Source organism: Mus caroli, unplaced genomic scaffold (assembly GCF_978045245.1).
Source record: "Mus caroli unplaced genomic scaffold, Mus_caroli_1 scaffold_18, whole genome shotgun sequence".
In the NCBI taxonomy this organism is placed as follows: Eukaryota; Metazoa; Chordata; class Mammalia; order Rodentia; family Muridae; genus Mus; species Mus caroli.
The window spans coordinates 61,668,690-61,686,764 of NW_028227273.1; the positions used below are offsets into that span (position 1 = coordinate 61,668,690).

Consider the following 18,075-nt stretch of genomic DNA (forward strand, 5'->3'; position numbering starts at 1 on the left):
TGGGAAGGATGCAGGGATTCTGCCAAAGACGCATGAAGTTAATCTTGTAGAACTTGCAGGTCATTGGTCCGAGAGGCACTCTTTCAAACAACTGACCTCAAACTAAGGCAGAGGTGAAGATCTGGGAATCCAGTCCTTGGTCCACAAAGAAGCTATAAGGGATGTTATTCGGAATAACCATAAAATGTTGAGTACAAACTTGGGTGAGGACTGGGGATGTGGTTACATGGTAGAGTGTCTCCCTTATACACTGGAAACCCCAGGTTCTGGCCCCAGCATCACAAAAACCATGGAAGCACATACCCATAATTCTAGCACTGGGGAGGCAAAGCCAGAAAGATTGGGACTTCTAGGTCATTCTGGTTTCAGTAAGTTCAAGGCCAGTCTGGGTTGCATGAGACTCTGCCTGAAAAGGAGAGGCCCCCAAAGTAGGATAACAACAAAGTGGGCCTGAAAGACTGTTCAGTTGTTAAGAGAGCATGGGGCAGCATCACGAGGATCCGATTTCAGATTCCAGTTGTCTCATGTAACAAGCTGGCTATTCCACAAATGACCATAACTCCAGCTTTGAGGGGTGCAGTGCCTTCCCTGGTCTGTGTATATGCATGTACTCACACTAGCATGCACACACACACACAGAAACACACACACACACACAGAAACACACACACACACACAGAAACACACACACAGAAACACACACACACAAATAAATCTTTAAAAAGTGTATCCGTGGCTGTCCTGGAATTTGCTAGGTAGACCAAGCTGGCCTTGAATTCACAGATCTGTCTGCTTTTGCCTCTGGAGACCGTGTGAACCATGACACCTTCCCCAATTAATAAAAATACACTTATTTATTATGTATCCAGTTGGGGGGGGTGGTGGCAGGGAGGGGAGATGGGTCCTCTACAATGTAGAGATCAGAGGACAACTTGTGGAAGTTGGTTCTGTCCTCCCACTACAGGAGTGTCTGTGTATGCCCTTCCAGGATTATATGGGTCCTCTGTTCCAGTCCTTTGGTCTCCTAGTGATGGAGATGTTCAAGAATGGCACCCTTCACCCGACTCTTGAGATTTCCCCTGAATGCACCTCTAGAGCTTCCATTCTCACTTCAGACAGAGGGAGCGTTCAGAAGCCTTTGCAGGTCTCCTGGATGTAAAACTCAGTGAGTGGCAACGAAATGATAGGCCTCATGGTAAAACCATGTAGAGTGTGGGATGTGCTAGGAGCTGGTGTGGATTTTTTTTTTTTTTACAAAGTATTTTATCTTATTTATTGTGCGTATAAGCGTGTGTGTGTGTGTGTGTGTGTGTGTGTGCGCGCGCGTGTGAGTGCGCGTGCAAGCATTCGAGCACAGTGTGTGTAGGAGTGCATGTGTATCACCGGGTACATGTGGCAGTCAGAAGACAATGTATGTATGTGTTGGTTTTTTAATTTTAGCATGGGAGGCCCAGGAATTGAACTCGGGTGTCTGTGATTGGCAGCAAGCACCTTTCCCTCTTCGGTAGACCTTTGTGATCGTCACATTGTAGGAGAGCTGCACACAGGTACATGAGACTCATCCACGAAACTCCTGGCCAGATTGTAAATGCTGCCCGCCCGGGTTTGGGGCGCAGTTGGAGCCTGAGTTTTGAGGTGATTGATGTTTCGTGTCCCCATGAAACTTCTATACGGTTTGCATGGGTGCGGCTACGTTCGTTCATGGGCCTCTCTACACCCAGGTTTAGAGGGTTTGGAGTTAGGGGTGTTTGCGTTTGTGTCATGGCTGTGTGTGTGAGCCCTGGCTTTGGTTCTGTGCTGGAGGATAAAGATGGATGTGCTCACGAGCTGGATACCTGTCACCTCACGCAGGTTAAGCCCGCATCTCTGTGGCAGACCTGAGTGTACCGTGGTCTGCAAGTCCCAGGCTTGGCGGGTAGAAGGGTCGGACCCCAGGAGGCCGGGCAGGGGGCGGGGGCGCTCAGAGCCGGCCCCGGGGCGGGGCGAGCCGCCCAGGCCTGGGGGCGGGGCAGTCCGACAGCCTCACTTCGGCGAAGTTGGCGGCGCGGAGGCTGGCCCGGGACGTGCCCGGAGCCCTGGGAAAGAGGGAGGAGGGAGGAGGGAGGGTCGTGGCCGGCCGCCATGGGGCTGGGGGCCCGGGGCCGCCGCCGCCGTCGTCGCCTGATGGCCCTGCCACCGCCACCACCGCCCATGCGGGCGCTGCCCCTGCTGCTGCTGCTAGCGGGGCTGGGGGCTGCAGGTGAGGGATCAGGGACTCGGAGGGTGGGACTGGGGTTGCAGGGGCGGGGAAGCAAAAAAAAATTATATATATATATATATATATATATTCTCCTAAGTTTGGAATTTAGAGGACCTGCCCCCCAGGATTAAAGCCGGGGCAGAGATGCAGCAGCTGGGGGTGTGTATCAGTCATGGGGTTCGCACAGATTCATGATGGGAAGGCAGGATCCTAGAGGCCCAAGGAATCGAGACCCTTGAATGAATCAGGAGTCCAAGAGTAGGAGCTGGAGTTGTGGGAATCTGGGGTTGAAATTCGGAGGCGAGGTGTACCAAAAGTTTCAGGCTCACCCCATCCTACTTCTGCCTGGAGTCCTGAGAAGGTTAGGATGGGGGCTCAAGGACCCCCAAGGCCTAGGACCCCTTGCACAAAAGCGCCTCCCCTATCCCGGGCGGGCCGTGAAGGGGGGGGGGGGTAAGGAGGGGGCGCGGAGTTCTCAGAGCTCTGAACTCGGAGAAAACGTCTCATGTTGGAGAGCTGCAAGACCCGGCGCTGGAGCGCGAGAAGCAGGAGCTGGAGCCCTTGTGAAGCCCGCGCCCCCTCCCCCGCGTGCTGCCCGATCCCTCTTCAGGCCGCCGGGATCCCGCAGTCTCGGGACCCCGCCTCTGTGCCGGGAGGAGAAGGGGCGAGGTCCACGTGCTCATCTCTGGCTTCTGGGCCCCCTCCCTGTGGCCGGAGCCCCTCCCCAGCATGCCTGGGCCCCCCTCCCCTCTTCCTCCACTCTGAGCTCCCCTCCCCCGCTCGGGACAATGGCTTCGCCGTCTAGACACCCCCTCCCCCCGGCCGGCCTCACGCTTTCTTTGCCAGACAAAGCGGGACCCACGGAGGGCCTGAGCGGGGACTGAGGGGGCGCCCCCACCCCTGCCCCGGGAGGCCTGATTAGCGGGGGAGGGGCATAGGCAGTTGGCTGTGGCCAGGGGTTCTAGGGCTCCTATGGTGGGACTCAGTGCTGGGCCGGGTGAGAGTTGCATAGAGAGTGGCTTAGCCTCTAGGCTCAACTAGGCAGGACTGGGCAGGAGCCACCGCCCCCGCGGGGCCAGTGCAGACTCATGGCCTGTCACACATAGAAAGGGAAAAAATGCATGTGCACAGGTTTAGTGCAGCCATAGATGCACACTTGGCACACACAAGACACACCTATGTGTTTGCTGCTCACATGTTGATGTGCATTCAGGCAGAGGTCACCCAAGACCTGCTAGGCATTCATGTTCAAGGTCACATTTATAGCTGCCAATCCATGACCCATACAAGCACACCAGTGGTCACACAGCTGTATGCTTGAATACTGCTGTTCATATAGATGGATGCACAGTGCATGCAGCTTGTGTGCACATGGTGTACAAAGCTATGCTGTTTGAAGATACCAGCATGGTACCAAGCACATGCACTATTAGTCACTATTAGTCATATAGTGGTCTAATACTCACACAGACTGTCACACAAACTCACAGGCATATGTACATACATACATACATACATACATACATACATACATACACAAACACACACACACATACACACACGGCTCACATGGTTGTGTCTCTACCCCCCCCCCCAATACAGCTTCTAGTGTGATGTCACAAAATTGAATAGGTTCTTCATTCTTAACTCATCCTTCTACTGTCTCTCTGGTTTTTGATTTTTGGTTTTCTCCTTTCAGTTTCTGTCTGTCCCTGTTTCTCAATTCTCCCCCAATCCCCTTTCCTTCTCTCTCTGAGGAGCAAAACTTCTACAGGGGCCCACACCTGTCTGAGCACATAATTCTCCACCAGCTCAGACCTGGCCACACCTCTCACCATCTGGCAAGACTGCCACACCCAAAGCGGGATACAACCCGGAGGGATGGGGACACTGGACAGGGCGGCACATATCTTGCACCAGTTCTCTCCCTTAAACTCCATAGCCCAACCATCTAGTACCCCAAACCATCTCTCTATGGCTGCTGTGGGTTCCTCCTAGGTGTATGCTTTGCCTACTCTTTCAAGAGCTAGCAGGGGTTACAGTAGACACAGGCTCAACACTGCCTGCCTTCTCCATCTACCCAAGACATGGGCTTGAAGCTGCAGATCCCCTTTAACACTCAGCATCTTTCTTCACTTCCTACTCTGTGCCTTTTCTCTGATGTGCACATCCTAGTCAAGGCAACTTCCTGAGCCCACACATCTGGCACAAGTCAACTCCTCCTTCTCACCCCTGCCTTGTGGTTCCCAGGGCTTGAGCTGGCAGGGACAGCTGCAGCCCCAACAGCTGGGGCTGGGGTGGGGGGCCGTGGGAACTGTAGATAGGGGGCCTCTTAGTACCCACACAGATACCCTCCTAGCCCAGTGCAGCTGTTGCCTGGCAGACAGGACAGGAGGGTCTGTCCTTATATGATTTGGGGTTCTGTGTGCCTGTCTGACCTCCCCACCTTCTTTTGCCCCCACACAGCACCCCCTTGTCTGGATGGAAGCCCATGTGCAAATGGAGGTCGGTGCACCCACCAGCAGCCCTCCCTGGAGGCTGCTTGCCTGTGAGTGTCTGGCCCAGTGCCATCAGTGGGCCCTGTGTGGGGAGGGAATAGGTCCTCTTCCTCTGCCTCCGAGTCTCCTGGGGGATGCTGGTATCACTTCCTCCATGTGTGTGGCTTCGGTAACCTCTTGTGTTTCCCCATAGGCAATCAGACAGCTTTAAGAGCAGAAGCTCTGGTGTCTCTCTGGCTTGGGTTCAAATCCCACATCATCTTGCTAAGTGTCTGAGACTTAACCAGTTAGTTAAGTCACAGTGCTCTGGAATAAAAAATTGATTTCCAAGGCCAATGACAGTGGCTTGACAGTGACGAGGACATCCATGCCCTCCCATATGTCAGAATACAGGAAGCACCTAGGAGACTTATTTTAGAGCCCGGTTTTATTTTGTTCTAGTTTGTATGACCTTTGGTTAGTCATTTCTCTTTTCTGAACCTCACTGCATCTGTGAAGCAGGAGTGCTTTCCCTGGCCTGTGACTGTGCAGGAAGGGACCCAAGAATTATTTGGGAAATGCAGAAAGTTAGGGAAGAAGAGGAGGGTTTGGGAATGAACTACCAGAGGCAGACAGAACTCTAGATTCTGGGACATCTCGAGCAAGTGCTGGGGACCTTCCCAGCCACTTTTGCATCTACAATGGCTTTTCTTTCATGAGGTTGACTGTAAAGATTTGAAAAGAACCTTTAACTGGGCTTACGCTTGTATTTCCCAGCAGAAGCAGGAGGTCATTCTGTACAGTTCCAGGGCAGTCTGGGCTCTCACAGAGTGAGGTTGTCTCAATGTTTTGTTTTCTAAAGGGGGCTGGGGCAGCTGAGAGCTTAGTAGGTAAAGGCACTTGCTGCCAAACTGGACAACCTGAGTTAAATCCTGGGGACCCAAAAGATGGAAAGAGAGAACTAATCTCGGCAAGTTGTTCTCTGGCCTCTGCATGAATACATACACACACAGATAATGTAATAAAAATTAAAACTATATTAAAAATAAGAGAAACTTTTGAAACCTTTTGACGACTGGAGATGTTCAATGGTGTTTGCCCAGTACATACAAAGCCCTGGGTTGGAGGGAAAGGACCTCAAGGTCTGTGGGCTTATTGGTCTTGTTTTCTTTTTAATAGTAATAGCATTTCATTCAGCAGCTATTAATTAGTTCGTTCATCAGTGTATTCATTTCCTCAATACCGTGTGGGCTAGCCAGTGGATCGGCCTCAAGCTAGGTGGGGCCAGGATGACTTCCGATATAGAAAAAAGAACCTTTAAAATTAAATGGCTGGAATCTCATTTAGCTTTATTGGGGGTCACTGGCCGAGGCTGAGGGTTGGGAGGGCAGAGTGTGTCCTTACTTGGAAGCAGTCGCTTGGAAGGGAGGCTGAGGTTTGGGGCGGGGCGCCTGCGCAGTAGAACTACACGCCTGGACAGCTGCCGACAGGTGAATACGCCTGAGGCTGCCCCGCCCCTCGACAGGTGAATCACCGGCTCACGCGGCCTCCGGGAGCCCGGATCGCGCGGAGTGGAGCTCGCTCAAGGCTCCAGAATAGAGATTTGGGGGGACCTCAGCCTATGTTCTTCTAATCCCAACCCACTCCTTCAGGTTTCTCAAATCCTGCTGTCCTCTTAGGAGTGACCGCTCCCTCCCCAATGACACTCCCCCCCCACCCCCACCCCCACCCCCGCCCCAGTCTTCCGCCCGGGAGAAGGCTTCGGAGTTCTCCGTCGCTTGGTCCTTGTCTGTCTTGCTAGTCCGTTCCCTCCTTGGAAGCTGCTCCCCCGTCCCCCCTCCCGCTCCGCTACGTCTCCCCTAAAGCTAAGGCGGCGAGGCGGGTCCGGGGCTGGAACCGGCCTGACCGGTCGGCGGGGGCGCGAGGCGCAGAGCGTGGGAACCCGCCCGCGGCGCAGGGAGGGTGCCGCGCCCAGCTTGGCGACGATACCCGTGGTCCCCAGCGCTCTGCACGCAGCGCCCCCTCCTGGCGTGTCATCGTCGCTGCCTTGCAGGACTTTGGGTAGGGGGCTGAGAGCATCACCTCCCAGGTTCGAATGTCCACCACACCCTTGCAGGGTTGAGCTTTGACACGTTTATCTAGGAACGGAATTCGGGGCGGGGGTATTGTAGGGTGACGCTAAGAAATGAGTCACCTGCTTTGAGTTCTGCCCTTGGTATTTGAGACTAGACTGAGCTAGGGGATCCTCGCTGGGAGCCGGAAGGGTAGGGTAGAGGAGAGGAGGGTTGAAGTAGGGGTGATGTAAGTTGTGTCTTTGCATAGTTGCATAGCCAGGTTTGTTTGACTACTCCAGTCCCCATCCTTAGCCCTCCTCACCTCTGTCCGTGGAAAGGTTACAAACTTAAGTTGTCTTTTAGTTTTTATTTTCTATCACTCAGGACTTTGTTTTTTTTTTCGAGACAGGGTTTCTCTGTGTAGCCCTGGCTGTCCTGGAACTCACTCTGTAGACACAGGCTGGCCTCGAACTCAGAAACCCGCCTGCCTCTGCCTCCCAAGTGCTGGGATTAAAGGCGTGTGGCACTACTGTCCAGCTACTCAGGACTATCTTGATGGGTTTGGGGAAGGGGCCGCAGGCCTCGGTCCAGATTGAGGGCTGAGGTGCCCATCCAAGCCCCACCCGATCCATGAGAGGAGGATTGCACGCTCATGGGAGAAAGGAGTTTATGATTTGTGGCTATCTTCCTGCCTCTCCATGTGAGTGAGAGTTTCCCATATTCGCGTGGGAGGCTGTGGCTTCGTGTCTGTGTTTGCCAGGCCAGTATGCCCAATTGTATGTGTCTGTGCGGTTTCTGGGTCTTTCTGGGTGTGTCTACCTCTTGGAGTCTGAGGCTTTTCATTTGTTGTTCCCAGTACCTGGAATGCCCTTCCCCATATCACCCTTTGGCTCACCCTTTTTTTTTTTTTTTTTTTTTTGGTTTTTTGAGACAGGGTTTCTCTGTGTAGTCCTGGCTGTCCTGGAACTCACTCTGTAGACCAGGCTGGCCTCGAACTCAGAAATCCGCCTGCCTCTGCCTCCCAAGTGCTGGGATTAAAGGCGTGCGCCACCACGCCCGGCCCTTTTTTTTTTTTTGCCTTTTTTTTATTGTTTGAAAATATAACACCCACTCATTCTATCACCCTTAGGCTGCTTGTGAGTTTCCTGTGGTTGCTGTACCAGATTACCACAAACAGGGTGGCTTAAAACAACAGAAATGTACTCTGGAAAATCCTGGAGGCCGGAAGTCTGAAATTAAGGCATTGCCAGAACTGGCTTCCTTTACTGACCATCCAGGGGGAGAAGATTTTCTTATGTCTTGTCCAGTTTCTGATTGGCTCAGGCTTATGGCTGCCCCACCCTACTCTCTGCCTTTGTCTGCACATGACCTTTCTTCTCTCTTTAGTTTCTATCTGTCTCTCTCCCGTGTCCTGGGAAAGGAAGCTAGGACCCTGCACATACCATACAAGAACTACCACTGTGTCATATCCCTGGCTTTTCTCTTGTAAAGATACTGTATGTTGGGGCTGGTGGCACGACTCAATAGTTTAGAGCAGAGTTTGGTCCCTAGCTCTCATATGGTTACTCACCTGTAACTCCAGCTCTAGGGGTTTTGGCCTCTGAAAAAGGACACTGTACTCAGGTGCACACATACTCACACACAACCACACATGCATTCAATAAATAGGGGCTGAAAGTGGCTCCACAGTTAAGAGCGTGTATGATTCTCTCAGAGGACTTGGATTTGGTCCCTGGAATCCGCATGATAGCTCACAACCATCCTTAATGGCCAACGCCCTCTTCAGACCTCCATGGGTATCAGGCACGCACAGCATGCACATACATACATGCGTGGAAAACACTTATCCACATAAAAGTAAAATAAATCTTTTAAAAAATGGCTTGAAATACAAAGTGAACTTGTCTTAGTATTCTTCACAATTACATTGGCAAAAATTCTTCTTCCCTTCCTTTTTCTTTCTTTTTTTTTTTTTTTGGTTTTTCGAGACAGGGTTTCTCTTTATAGCTCTGGCTGTCCTGGCGCTCACTTTGTAGACCAAGCTGGCCTCGAACTCAGAAATCCGCCTGCCTCTGCCTCCCAAGTGCTGGGATTAAAGGCGTGCGCCACCACGCCCGGCCCCTTCCTTTTTCTTGTGTTGAGAATTGAATCTAAGACTTTATGCACCCTAGGCAAGTGCAATACCACTGAGCTATATTCCAAATCCTCTTGTTATTTGTTTAAAATATATGTATTGATCTTGAGACAGTGTCTCATGCAGTCAAGGCTAGCCTCAAACTTGCTATGTGGCCATAAAAAGAAATAAAGTGATAGTCACAGCTTCTGGGACATGGGTGTGTTCTTCAGTGTACCACGCCCTTTGTGAGCTTGTGGCATATACAAGCTGTGTTTGGCATGTTCGTATTAATGTGTTACATGTCTGTGTTTTCTTTGCCTGACCTGGCTATGAGGACCAAAAGGGTAAGAGTCACTTTTATTTTGCTTGCTGCTGTGTTTTAGTATGTAGTAGGTGTCAATAATATTTGTTGTCGGAATAAATGGGGATGGCTGGGAATGATGGCACTTGCCTTTAAATCCAGTGCTAGAGGCAGAGAGGCAGAGAGGCAGAGAGGCAGAGAGGCAGAGAGGCAGAGAGGCAGAGAGGCAGAGAGGCAGAGGCAGAGAGGCAGAGAGGCAGAGAGGCAGAGGCAGAGAGGCAGAGAGGCAGAGAGGCAGAGGCAGAGAGGCAGAGGCAGAGGCAGAGGCAGAGGCAGAGGCAGAGGCAGAGGCAGAGGCAGAGGCAGAGGCAGAGGCAGAGGTGCAGAGGCAGAGGCAGAGGCGCAGAGGCAGAGAGGCAAAGCAGAGGCAGAGGCAGAGAGGCAGAGGCAGGTAAATTACTGTGAATTCCAGTCTAGCCAGCGATATGTAGTGAGGCCCTGCCTTAAAAAACAAGAAAGGAGGGCTGGTGAGATGGCTCAGTGGGTAAGAGCACCAGACTGCTCTTTGAAGTTCCGAAGTTCAAATCCCAGCAACCACATAGTGGCTCACAACCATCTGTAATGAGATCTGACTCCCTCTTCTGGGGTGTCTGAAGGCAGCTACAGTGTACTTACATATAATAAAAATAAAAAATAAAAAAAAAAAAGAAAGGAAGTAAGAGTAAATGGATTTGTCTGATAGTCCGTCTGGCACCGGTGTTGTTTGATGAACGCATCTTGTGTTATCTGTCTGGCATTGCCATGCTTTATACTGTCCTGACCACACATCTTCCCACAGGTGCCTGCCAGGCTGGGTGGGTGAGCGGTGCCAGCTGGAAGACCCTTGCCACTCAGGCCCCTGTGCTGGCCGAGGCGTTTGCCAGAGTTCAGTGGTGGCGGGCACCGCCCGGTTCTCCTGTCGTTGTCTCCGTGGCTTCCAAGGTGAAGGGGTGTGTGTGGACGGGAACCCGTGGTAGGCGAGAATGTGGTCAGACCCAAGCTCACCCTCTCCTGGTTCTTCCAGGCCCAGACTGCTCCCAGCCAGACCCCTGCATCAGCAGGCCCTGTGCTCATGGTGCCCCCTGCTCAGTGGGGCCGGATGGCCGATTTGCCTGTGCCTGCCCACCTGGCTACCAGGGTCAAAGCTGCCAAAGTGACATAGATGAGTGCCGATCTGGTACGACTTGCCGCCATGGTGGTACCTGCCTCAATACACCTGGATCCTTCCGCTGCCAGTGTCCTCTTGGTTATACAGGGCTGCTGTGTGAGAACCCTGTAGTGCCCTGTGCCCCTTCCCCGTGTCGTAATGGTGGCACCTGTAGGCAGAGCAGTGATGTCACATATGACTGTGCTTGCCTTCCTGGTAAGTAAGTCGTGCCCAGGGAAGGCAGCTGGGGACAATAGGCTAGCCTCCTAGTGACCATTGTCACCTTGTCCTCCCCTACGAGGCTTCGAGGGCCAGAACTGTGAAGTCAACGTGGATGACTGTCCTGGACATCGGTGTCTCAATGGGGGAACATGTGTAGATGGTGTCAATACTTACAACTGCCAGTGCCCTCCGGAGTGGACAGGTGGGCATCAGGGCTGCAGAGAACCGGGGTGGCTGACCTCAGGTGGGCACACGGGCAACTTAGACTAACACATCTTTGTGCCCTAGGCCAGTTCTGTACAGAAGATGTGGATGAGTGTCAGCTGCAGCCCAATGCCTGCCACAACGGGGGTACCTGCTTCAACCTACTGGGTGGCCACAGCTGTGTATGTGTCAATGGCTGGACGGGTGAGAGCTGCAGTCAGAATATCGATGACTGTGCTACAGCTGTGTGTTTCCATGGGGCCACCTGCCATGACCGTGTGGCCTCTTTCTACTGTGCCTGCCCTATGGGGAAGACAGGTGAGTGGCCATTTTCTTTGTTGGCAACAGAATGGTTTCAGAATGAAAGGCAAGAACAGACTCTGATTTGAGTGTTAGAACGACTGGGGGCTGGGGATGTTTCTTCTTGGCAGAGTGTGAGCTTAGTGTGCACAGGCTCTGAGTTTAATCCTAAGCGTGAAGGAAGAAGATGGAAGAAAGAAAGGAAAGAGGGAGGAAGGGTATGCTGGGTCCTGGGTTTGGAAAGAAGCCTGAGCCTCTGTCCTATGAGGAGGCTGGTGCATAGTCCAAGGCAGAGACTGTTGGAATTGGGGAACTATTGAGAGGTCTAACTGGGAAAAAGGCAGGAACTATGGAAGCCACAAAGGTCTGTTTGTTCCTTACATCATATTTTGGTGGGGGTGGTCAGACTCTGGTTGTCAGGCTAGGTGGCAAGTACCTTAAGTTTATTGTTGTTGTTGATGTGTTGAGGCATGGTGTCACTATTTGTACATCAGGCTAGCCTCAAACTCACAAGAAAGGATCCTTGGGCTTCTGTGTTCTGAGCGGTGGGATGAAGGAATTTTGTTACTATGCCTGACTAGAGTCTTGATTTATCATCTTTTAAAATATTAAAAAAATGTGTGTGTGTGTGTGTTGGCTGCATTTATGTATGTTATATTATGTCATGCTACACACATGACTGGTACGCTGAGAGGCCGGAAAAATTCATCAGATCTCCTGAGACTGGAGTTACTGATGGTGGTGAGCTGCCGTGTAGGTGCTGGGAATCAAACTTAGGTCTTCTGGAAGAGCAGCCAGTATTCTTAGCCGATGAGCACCTCTTCGGGCCCTAGTGCCTTGTTTGTAAAACGTTTCTAAGTTATTTTCAAATGGTATGGAAGAAGCAGATGAACAGATAATACTGAACCAATATTCCAATGTGAAACGTCCTGAATGTTTCATTGTTTCATAATAAATGGCTTTTCCAGGACAGCCAGGGCTATACAGAGAAACCCTGTCTCAAAAAACCAATAAATAAATAAATAAATAAATAAAATAATATTAATAGATGGCTTAAAAATAAGAACAGATACTAATACAGTGCTGGTTAATATACATAAGAAACAGGAAGCAAGGGCCATCCCAACGGGGTGCTCAGGGCGTAAAGGCGCTCGCTGAGTTGGCCTGGCAAACCTATTTCTATCAAGGGAACCCACTGGTAGAAGGAGAAAACCAACCAAGTTTCCTCTGGCTTCTACACATGCGCTATGATTTGCACACACTCCCCAGATAAGTACATTAGGAATGATGATGATGATGGTGATGATAATGCAAGGAGCTGGAAGGGTAGCTGAGTGATGGTATTCATTCTTTGTATGCTCATGGTCCTGGGGATCCATTGCCAGTATCAGTCCTTCCTCAAACGCTAGGTCTCGGGGAACTTTGGGCCACCCCGAGGATCAGCGCTTCATTTCTGCTTACCTTTTCTCAGGCCTCTTGTGTCATCTGGATGATGCATGTGTCAGCAACCCCTGCCATGAGGATGCTATCTGTGACACAAACCCTGTGAGTGGCCGGGCCATCTGCACCTGCCCACCTGGCTTCACTGGAGGAGCATGTGACCAGGATGTGAATGAGTGCTCCATTGGTGAGAAGAGTACCTTCCGGAAAGGAGCCTGAAAACTGGGAGGGGTGGGGCCCTGGCTGGCCACGCCCACACTGGCTGTGTCTTCTCCCCCATATCCGCCCTTCTTGCAGGTGCCAACCCCTGTGAACATTTGGGTCGGTGTGTGAATACACAGGGCTCATTCTTGTGCCAATGTGGCCGTGGCTATACTGGACCTCGCTGTGAGACTGATGTCAATGAGTGTCTCTCTGGGCCTTGCCGCAACCAGGCTACATGTCTTGATCGAATTGGCCAGTTTACTTGCATCTGCATGGCAGGTGGGTGGTGGGTATGGCTTGGATGGGTCATGAAAGCTGGGGCCTGGGGTAAAACTTGGTTTATTGTTATTTACTTGAAAAAAAAAATGCTGGGCATAGAGACACATGACTGAAGTCCCAGCACTTGTGAGGCAGAGATAGGCTCATCTCTGTGAGTTCGAGGCCAGTTTGGTCTACATGGTGAGTTCTAGGATGGCTAGGATTATAAAGTGAGACCCTGTTTCAAAATAAATAAAATAAAATAAAACAGAATAAAATAAAAAGGGGATAGAGAGATAGCTTAGTGGTTAAGAGTCCTCCCTGCTTTCTAGAGGGCTGAGTTTGGTTCTTAGTACCATATGGGGCAGTGCACAACTATCTAGCTCCAGGAGATCTACAATGCTCTTTTGGCCTCTGAAGATACCCATGTGTTTGGGACACACACACACACACACACACATGCATGCAAATAAACAAAACTAAACAAACTAATAAACAAAATACATTTCAAAAGAGCTGAAGTGGCACAGTAAGACTGTCTGGAACTCACTGTGTAGACCAGGCTGGCCTTGAGCTCACAGAGATCCACCTGCCTCTGCTTCCCAAATACTGGATCGAATGGCATGTGCCCTGGGCCTAGTGCACTTTAACCATGAGGGTTCCAAATTGTCAGGCTTGGCAGCAAGCATCCTTATTTGCGCCATCTTGCTTGCCCATGACTGGGTTTAAAGTGAGACTTCCTGGCTGGAGAAAGAGAGAGAGAGTTATGTGTGTTTAGGATGAAACCTTGTAACCCTCGATAAGGTAGGTGCAGGGCCAGAGCGGAATTTTACCAGATAATATCAAAGGGGAGCTTCATAAACCTTAGTCCATGAGGGGCCACAGCTGGATGAGGATCCAGCTTGTTTGAAACTAAATCTAAGCCTGAAGGTGTTGGTGCACACCCGTTATCCCAGCGCTTGAGCAGCTGAGGCAGGAGCATCAGTAGTTTGAGGCCAGCCTCAAGGCCATAGTAAGAATTTATCTCAACAAACCCACAACCAAATCAAAGCCCCCAAACCAAGTGAAGAGGCCTTCTAAGGGAACTTTCTGGGCCCTCATACCATTCCCTTCAGGCTTCACAGGGACCTACTGTGAGGTGGACATCGACGAATGCCAGAGCAGTCCATGTGTCAATGGTGGTGTCTGCAAGGACAGAGTCAATGGCTTCAGCTGCACCTGCCCATCAGGTGAGGACCCTGGGACAAGGAGCCTGGTATGTCAGGTTATGACAATGTGGTAATTAGTTACTTAATTCTTTTGTGTGTGTGGGGTCTCTCCTTCTACTATGTTATGTACATTTTGGGACTCGAACTCAGGTGGTCAAGCTTGACTGGCAAGCATGTTTATCTTCTGAGCCATCTCTCTGGGCTATTCTGTATTGAAATTAATTTAAAACAAAGCCAAGGGGGTTTCCCACTCAAATAAGGCAGGCTGCCTGCTTTAACTGTTTGTGTCACCTTTCATCCACTACTCACTTCCAGGATTCAGTGGGTCCATGTGTCAGCTGGATGTAGATGAGTGTGCAAGCACTCCCTGCCGGAATGGTGCCAAGTGTGTGGACCAGCCTGACGGCTATGAGTGTCGCTGTGCAGAGGGTGAGGGCGGACCGTGAGACTGTGGCAAGAGTCAGAAGGTGGTGGACTGGTGGGCCAATGGGTGTCAAGGACCAATAACAGACTTGGGGATGCCCTCAGCTAGGCCAGGTCAGGGCCAGTGACGCTGATGATGGAGGTAGGCAGAGGTTTTGGCAAGATTCAGGGTGCAACTAGCAGTGAGATTTAAAGTGGGAGGTTCTGGGTCAGGAACAGAGCTTGGAGCTGGGCAGAATGGAAGGGAGTAGGGGTGAGGTCTGAGAGCTGAGCTGGAATTGGGCTGAGATTACAGCCATGGCGAAGTGGGCAGACCCTGACCTCCCGTTCTTGCAGGCTTTGAGGGCACTTTGTGTGAGAGAAACGTGGATGACTGCTCTCCGGATCCCTGCCACCACGGGCGCTGTGTCGATGGCATTGCTAGCTTCTCGTGTGCTTGTGCCCCAGGCTATACGGGCATACGCTGTGAGAGCCAGGTGGATGAGTGCCGCAGCCAGCCCTGCCGATATGGGGGCAAATGTCTAGACTTGGTGGACAAGTACCTCTGCCGCTGTCCTCCCGGAACCACAGGTGGGGTCTGGGGCTGGGCTATAACAGTACGTGGGCGTGTGTGGATGTCTGTGATGAGTTTATAAGTGGTGCTTGACAATAGTAGGTACTCCTGCCATAGTTCTTCCCTCCCTGTAGGTGTGAACTGTGAAGTCAACATTGATGACTGTGCCAGTAACCCCTGTACCTTTGGAGTTTGCCGCGATGGCATCAACCGTTATGACTGTGTCTGTCAGCCTGGATTCACAGGTGGGTAGGTGGCTGCCATGTAGTGGGGGGGGGCTTTGTAAGGTAGGGATTAAGACACAAGTCTCTTGGGTGTCCCCACTTTATTTTTTAAAAAAATAAAATATTACATTTCATTTATTTTGTGTATGTCTGGAGGTCAGAGGACATCTGGGTGGAGTCATTTCTCTCCTTAAAGGTCTCGGGGATCCCACTCAGGGGCGTCAGGCTTGGGGGCACGTGTGCTTTTTCCCCCAGTTAAGTTCCTTTCTTCCCTTTATCAAGATTATCTCCAATACTCAGAAGGCCAAGGTTGGAGGATTAGTGCATGTTTGAAGCTAGTCTGAGCATCATAGTGAGCACTAGGCCAGCCAGGGCTGCATAGCAAAATCATGTTTCAAAATAAAAACAACATATAGAGAGGGCTGGAGAGACGCCTCAGCAGTTCCAAGCACTTGCTCTTGCAGAGGACTCGGGTTTAGTTCCCAGCATCAACACGCTGACTCACACGTGCATAGTTTTGTTTTTGTTTTTTAAAATAATAAAGTAAAATAAGATAAAACAAAGCAAAAAAACAAAACAAACAAACAAACAAAAAACCACATCAGAAATGGACAAGACAAAACAAAAGCAGGAGGGAAAAGAGCCCGGGAGAAGACACAAGAATCGGAAACTCATTCATTCACACACTCAGGAGTCCCACAAAAACACCAAACTGGAAACTATAATGTATAGGCAGAGGGCCCGGGGAGGGCCTGTGCAGGCTCCATGCATACTGCCCCAGTCTTGGTGAGATTGTCTGAGCTTTGATAATGTTGATTTAGAGGGCCTTATTTTCTTGATTTCCTCCATCCCCTCTGGCTCCCAGTCTTCTTCATCGGGGAAGGGGTTTGAAGGAGACACCCCTTAGGTTTCTTAGTCTCTCCCTCTCTGTGTACAGTCTAGGAGCGGGTCTTTGTCTTTGTTCCCATCAGCTGCAGGAGGAAGCTTCTGCAGTGATGGCTGAGCAAGGCGCTGGTCTGTGAGGTATTAGGCGTCATTTTATCGTCACCTTTTTCCCCTTAAGGCTGGTTCTACCCTTGGCCTCTGGGCTATCTAGCCACAGGTTCTTGGTCACTGAAGCAATATTGGGTATGGGCTCTGTCTTGTGGAGTGGGCCCTAAGTCACATCGGATATAGGTTGGTTACTCCTGCAAGCTCTGTGCCACCACAGCCCTAGCAGATCCAGAGGCAGGACACCACTGTAGATCAAAGGGTTTGTGGTTGGGTTGGTGTTTATGTTTCTCTTTGGGTAGCATGCAGAAAAGCTTTCTGCACCAAAGACCCTAGAATATAGAAGGCTCTATGTAGGCGCAAGTTTGACTTCTCCATGTTCGGCGAGTCTCACAACTGCTTATAACTCCAGTTCCAGGAATCTGACATTCTCTGCTGGCTTTCATGGGCACCAGGAATGCACCATGATGCACTATTATACATGCAAGCACTCATATAAAATAAATAAATAAATAAATAATCTTTTTAAAAAGCAGAGAGAGATGGAGAGAGGGAGGGAGGAAGGGAGACAGGTGCGCATGTGTGCACGCACACACACACACACACACACACACACACACACACACACAAAGTGGGGTGGGAAACCCACCTTATACTATCCTGAGCTTGTTTCCTCACTGGAATGGAGCTGTCGTTCTGTCAGCAGAGTGAGGTCAGGATCAGCTGTGTGATAGAGAACAGGACGTCCCTTTCCTTCAGTTGGCACCACTGTCTTCGTTCTGGAATGAAGTTGCCTGTATGCTTCCCAGGGCCCCTCTGCAACGTGGAGATCAATGAGTGTGCATCCAGCCCATGTGGAGAGGGTGGCTCCTGTGTGGATGGGGAAAATGGCTTCCACTGCCTCTGTCCACCTGGCTCCCTGCCTCCACTTTGCCTACCTGCGAACCATCCCTGTGCCCACAAGCCCTGTAGTCATGGAGTCTGCCATGATGCACCAGGCGGGTGAGGCCCTTTCCCAACTCCCGACCCCTCTTCTGCTGTCTCCAGCCACCTGTCACACCTCACTGCCTCCCCCACCAGGTTCCGCTGTGTTTGTGAGCCCGGGTGGAGTGGCCCTCGCTGTAGCCAGAGCCTGGCTCCAGATGCCTGTGAGTCCCAGCCCTGCCAGGCTGGTGGCACCTGCACCAGTGATGGAATAGGCTTTCGCTGCACCTGTGCCCCTGGATTCCAGGGTGTGTGACCCCATATTCCTCCCCCAGGGCACCCAACACCCTTGTTTCTTATGTTTCTTTCCTGCTTTTTTTGTTTTTAAAGCTTTGCTTAGTACCTTTTGTTCTGTGTGTCTCTGTTACATATGTCTGTGTGTGGAGGCCAGAAGCAGAAGAAGGCATATGTGTCGTCTTTTACCACTCTCTACCCATTCCTCTGAGGTGTGCAGGGTCTCTCCCTGACCCTGGGGTTTGTGCTTTCTCAGATAGGCTGGAAGCCACTGAGTCCCTGGGATGCTCCTGTTTTTCTTTCACCTTGCAGCTGGGGCTACTTGTTATAGAGGTGGGAGGGTCTGAGTTCTGGCCTGAGGTGCTCTTAACTGCTGAACCATCCTTCCAGCCCCATCTGCATTTCCTTCCTTCCTTCTTCATTCCTTTAATTTCTCTCCTTTTTTGTCTTTTCTAAAT

The 18,075-nt window shown here is 51.1% G+C and overlaps 1 protein-coding gene across 1 annotated transcript in view; it reads left to right on the plus strand.

Moving 5' to 3' along the window:
* Nucleotides 1-2,049: 2,049 nt before the first annotated feature.
* Notch3 (notch receptor 3) overlaps nucleotides 2,050-18,075 on the plus strand; it is a 47,818-nt gene continuing 31,792 nt past the window's right edge. Inside the window, exons 1-14 of the mRNA XM_021186339.3 lie at nucleotides 2,050-2,239; nucleotides 4,706-4,787; nucleotides 10,026-10,168; nucleotides 10,251-10,589; nucleotides 10,675-10,797; nucleotides 10,884-11,117; nucleotides 12,571-12,726; nucleotides 12,837-13,022; nucleotides 14,117-14,230; nucleotides 14,525-14,638; nucleotides 14,969-15,202; nucleotides 15,320-15,430; nucleotides 17,209-17,401; nucleotides 17,480-17,631. Of these exons, the coding sequence (XP_021041998.1) occupies nucleotides 2,122-2,239; nucleotides 4,706-4,787; nucleotides 10,026-10,168; nucleotides 10,251-10,589; nucleotides 10,675-10,797; nucleotides 10,884-11,117; nucleotides 12,571-12,726; nucleotides 12,837-13,022; nucleotides 14,117-14,230; nucleotides 14,525-14,638; nucleotides 14,969-15,202; nucleotides 15,320-15,430; nucleotides 17,209-17,401; nucleotides 17,480-17,631 (2,299 nt within the window). The 5' untranslated portion in view covers nucleotides 2,050-2,121. The remainder of the gene's footprint in view (nucleotides 2,240-4,705; nucleotides 4,788-10,025; nucleotides 10,169-10,250; nucleotides 10,590-10,674; nucleotides 10,798-10,883; nucleotides 11,118-12,570; nucleotides 12,727-12,836; nucleotides 13,023-14,116; nucleotides 14,231-14,524; nucleotides 14,639-14,968; nucleotides 15,203-15,319; nucleotides 15,431-17,208; nucleotides 17,402-17,479; nucleotides 17,632-18,075) is intronic.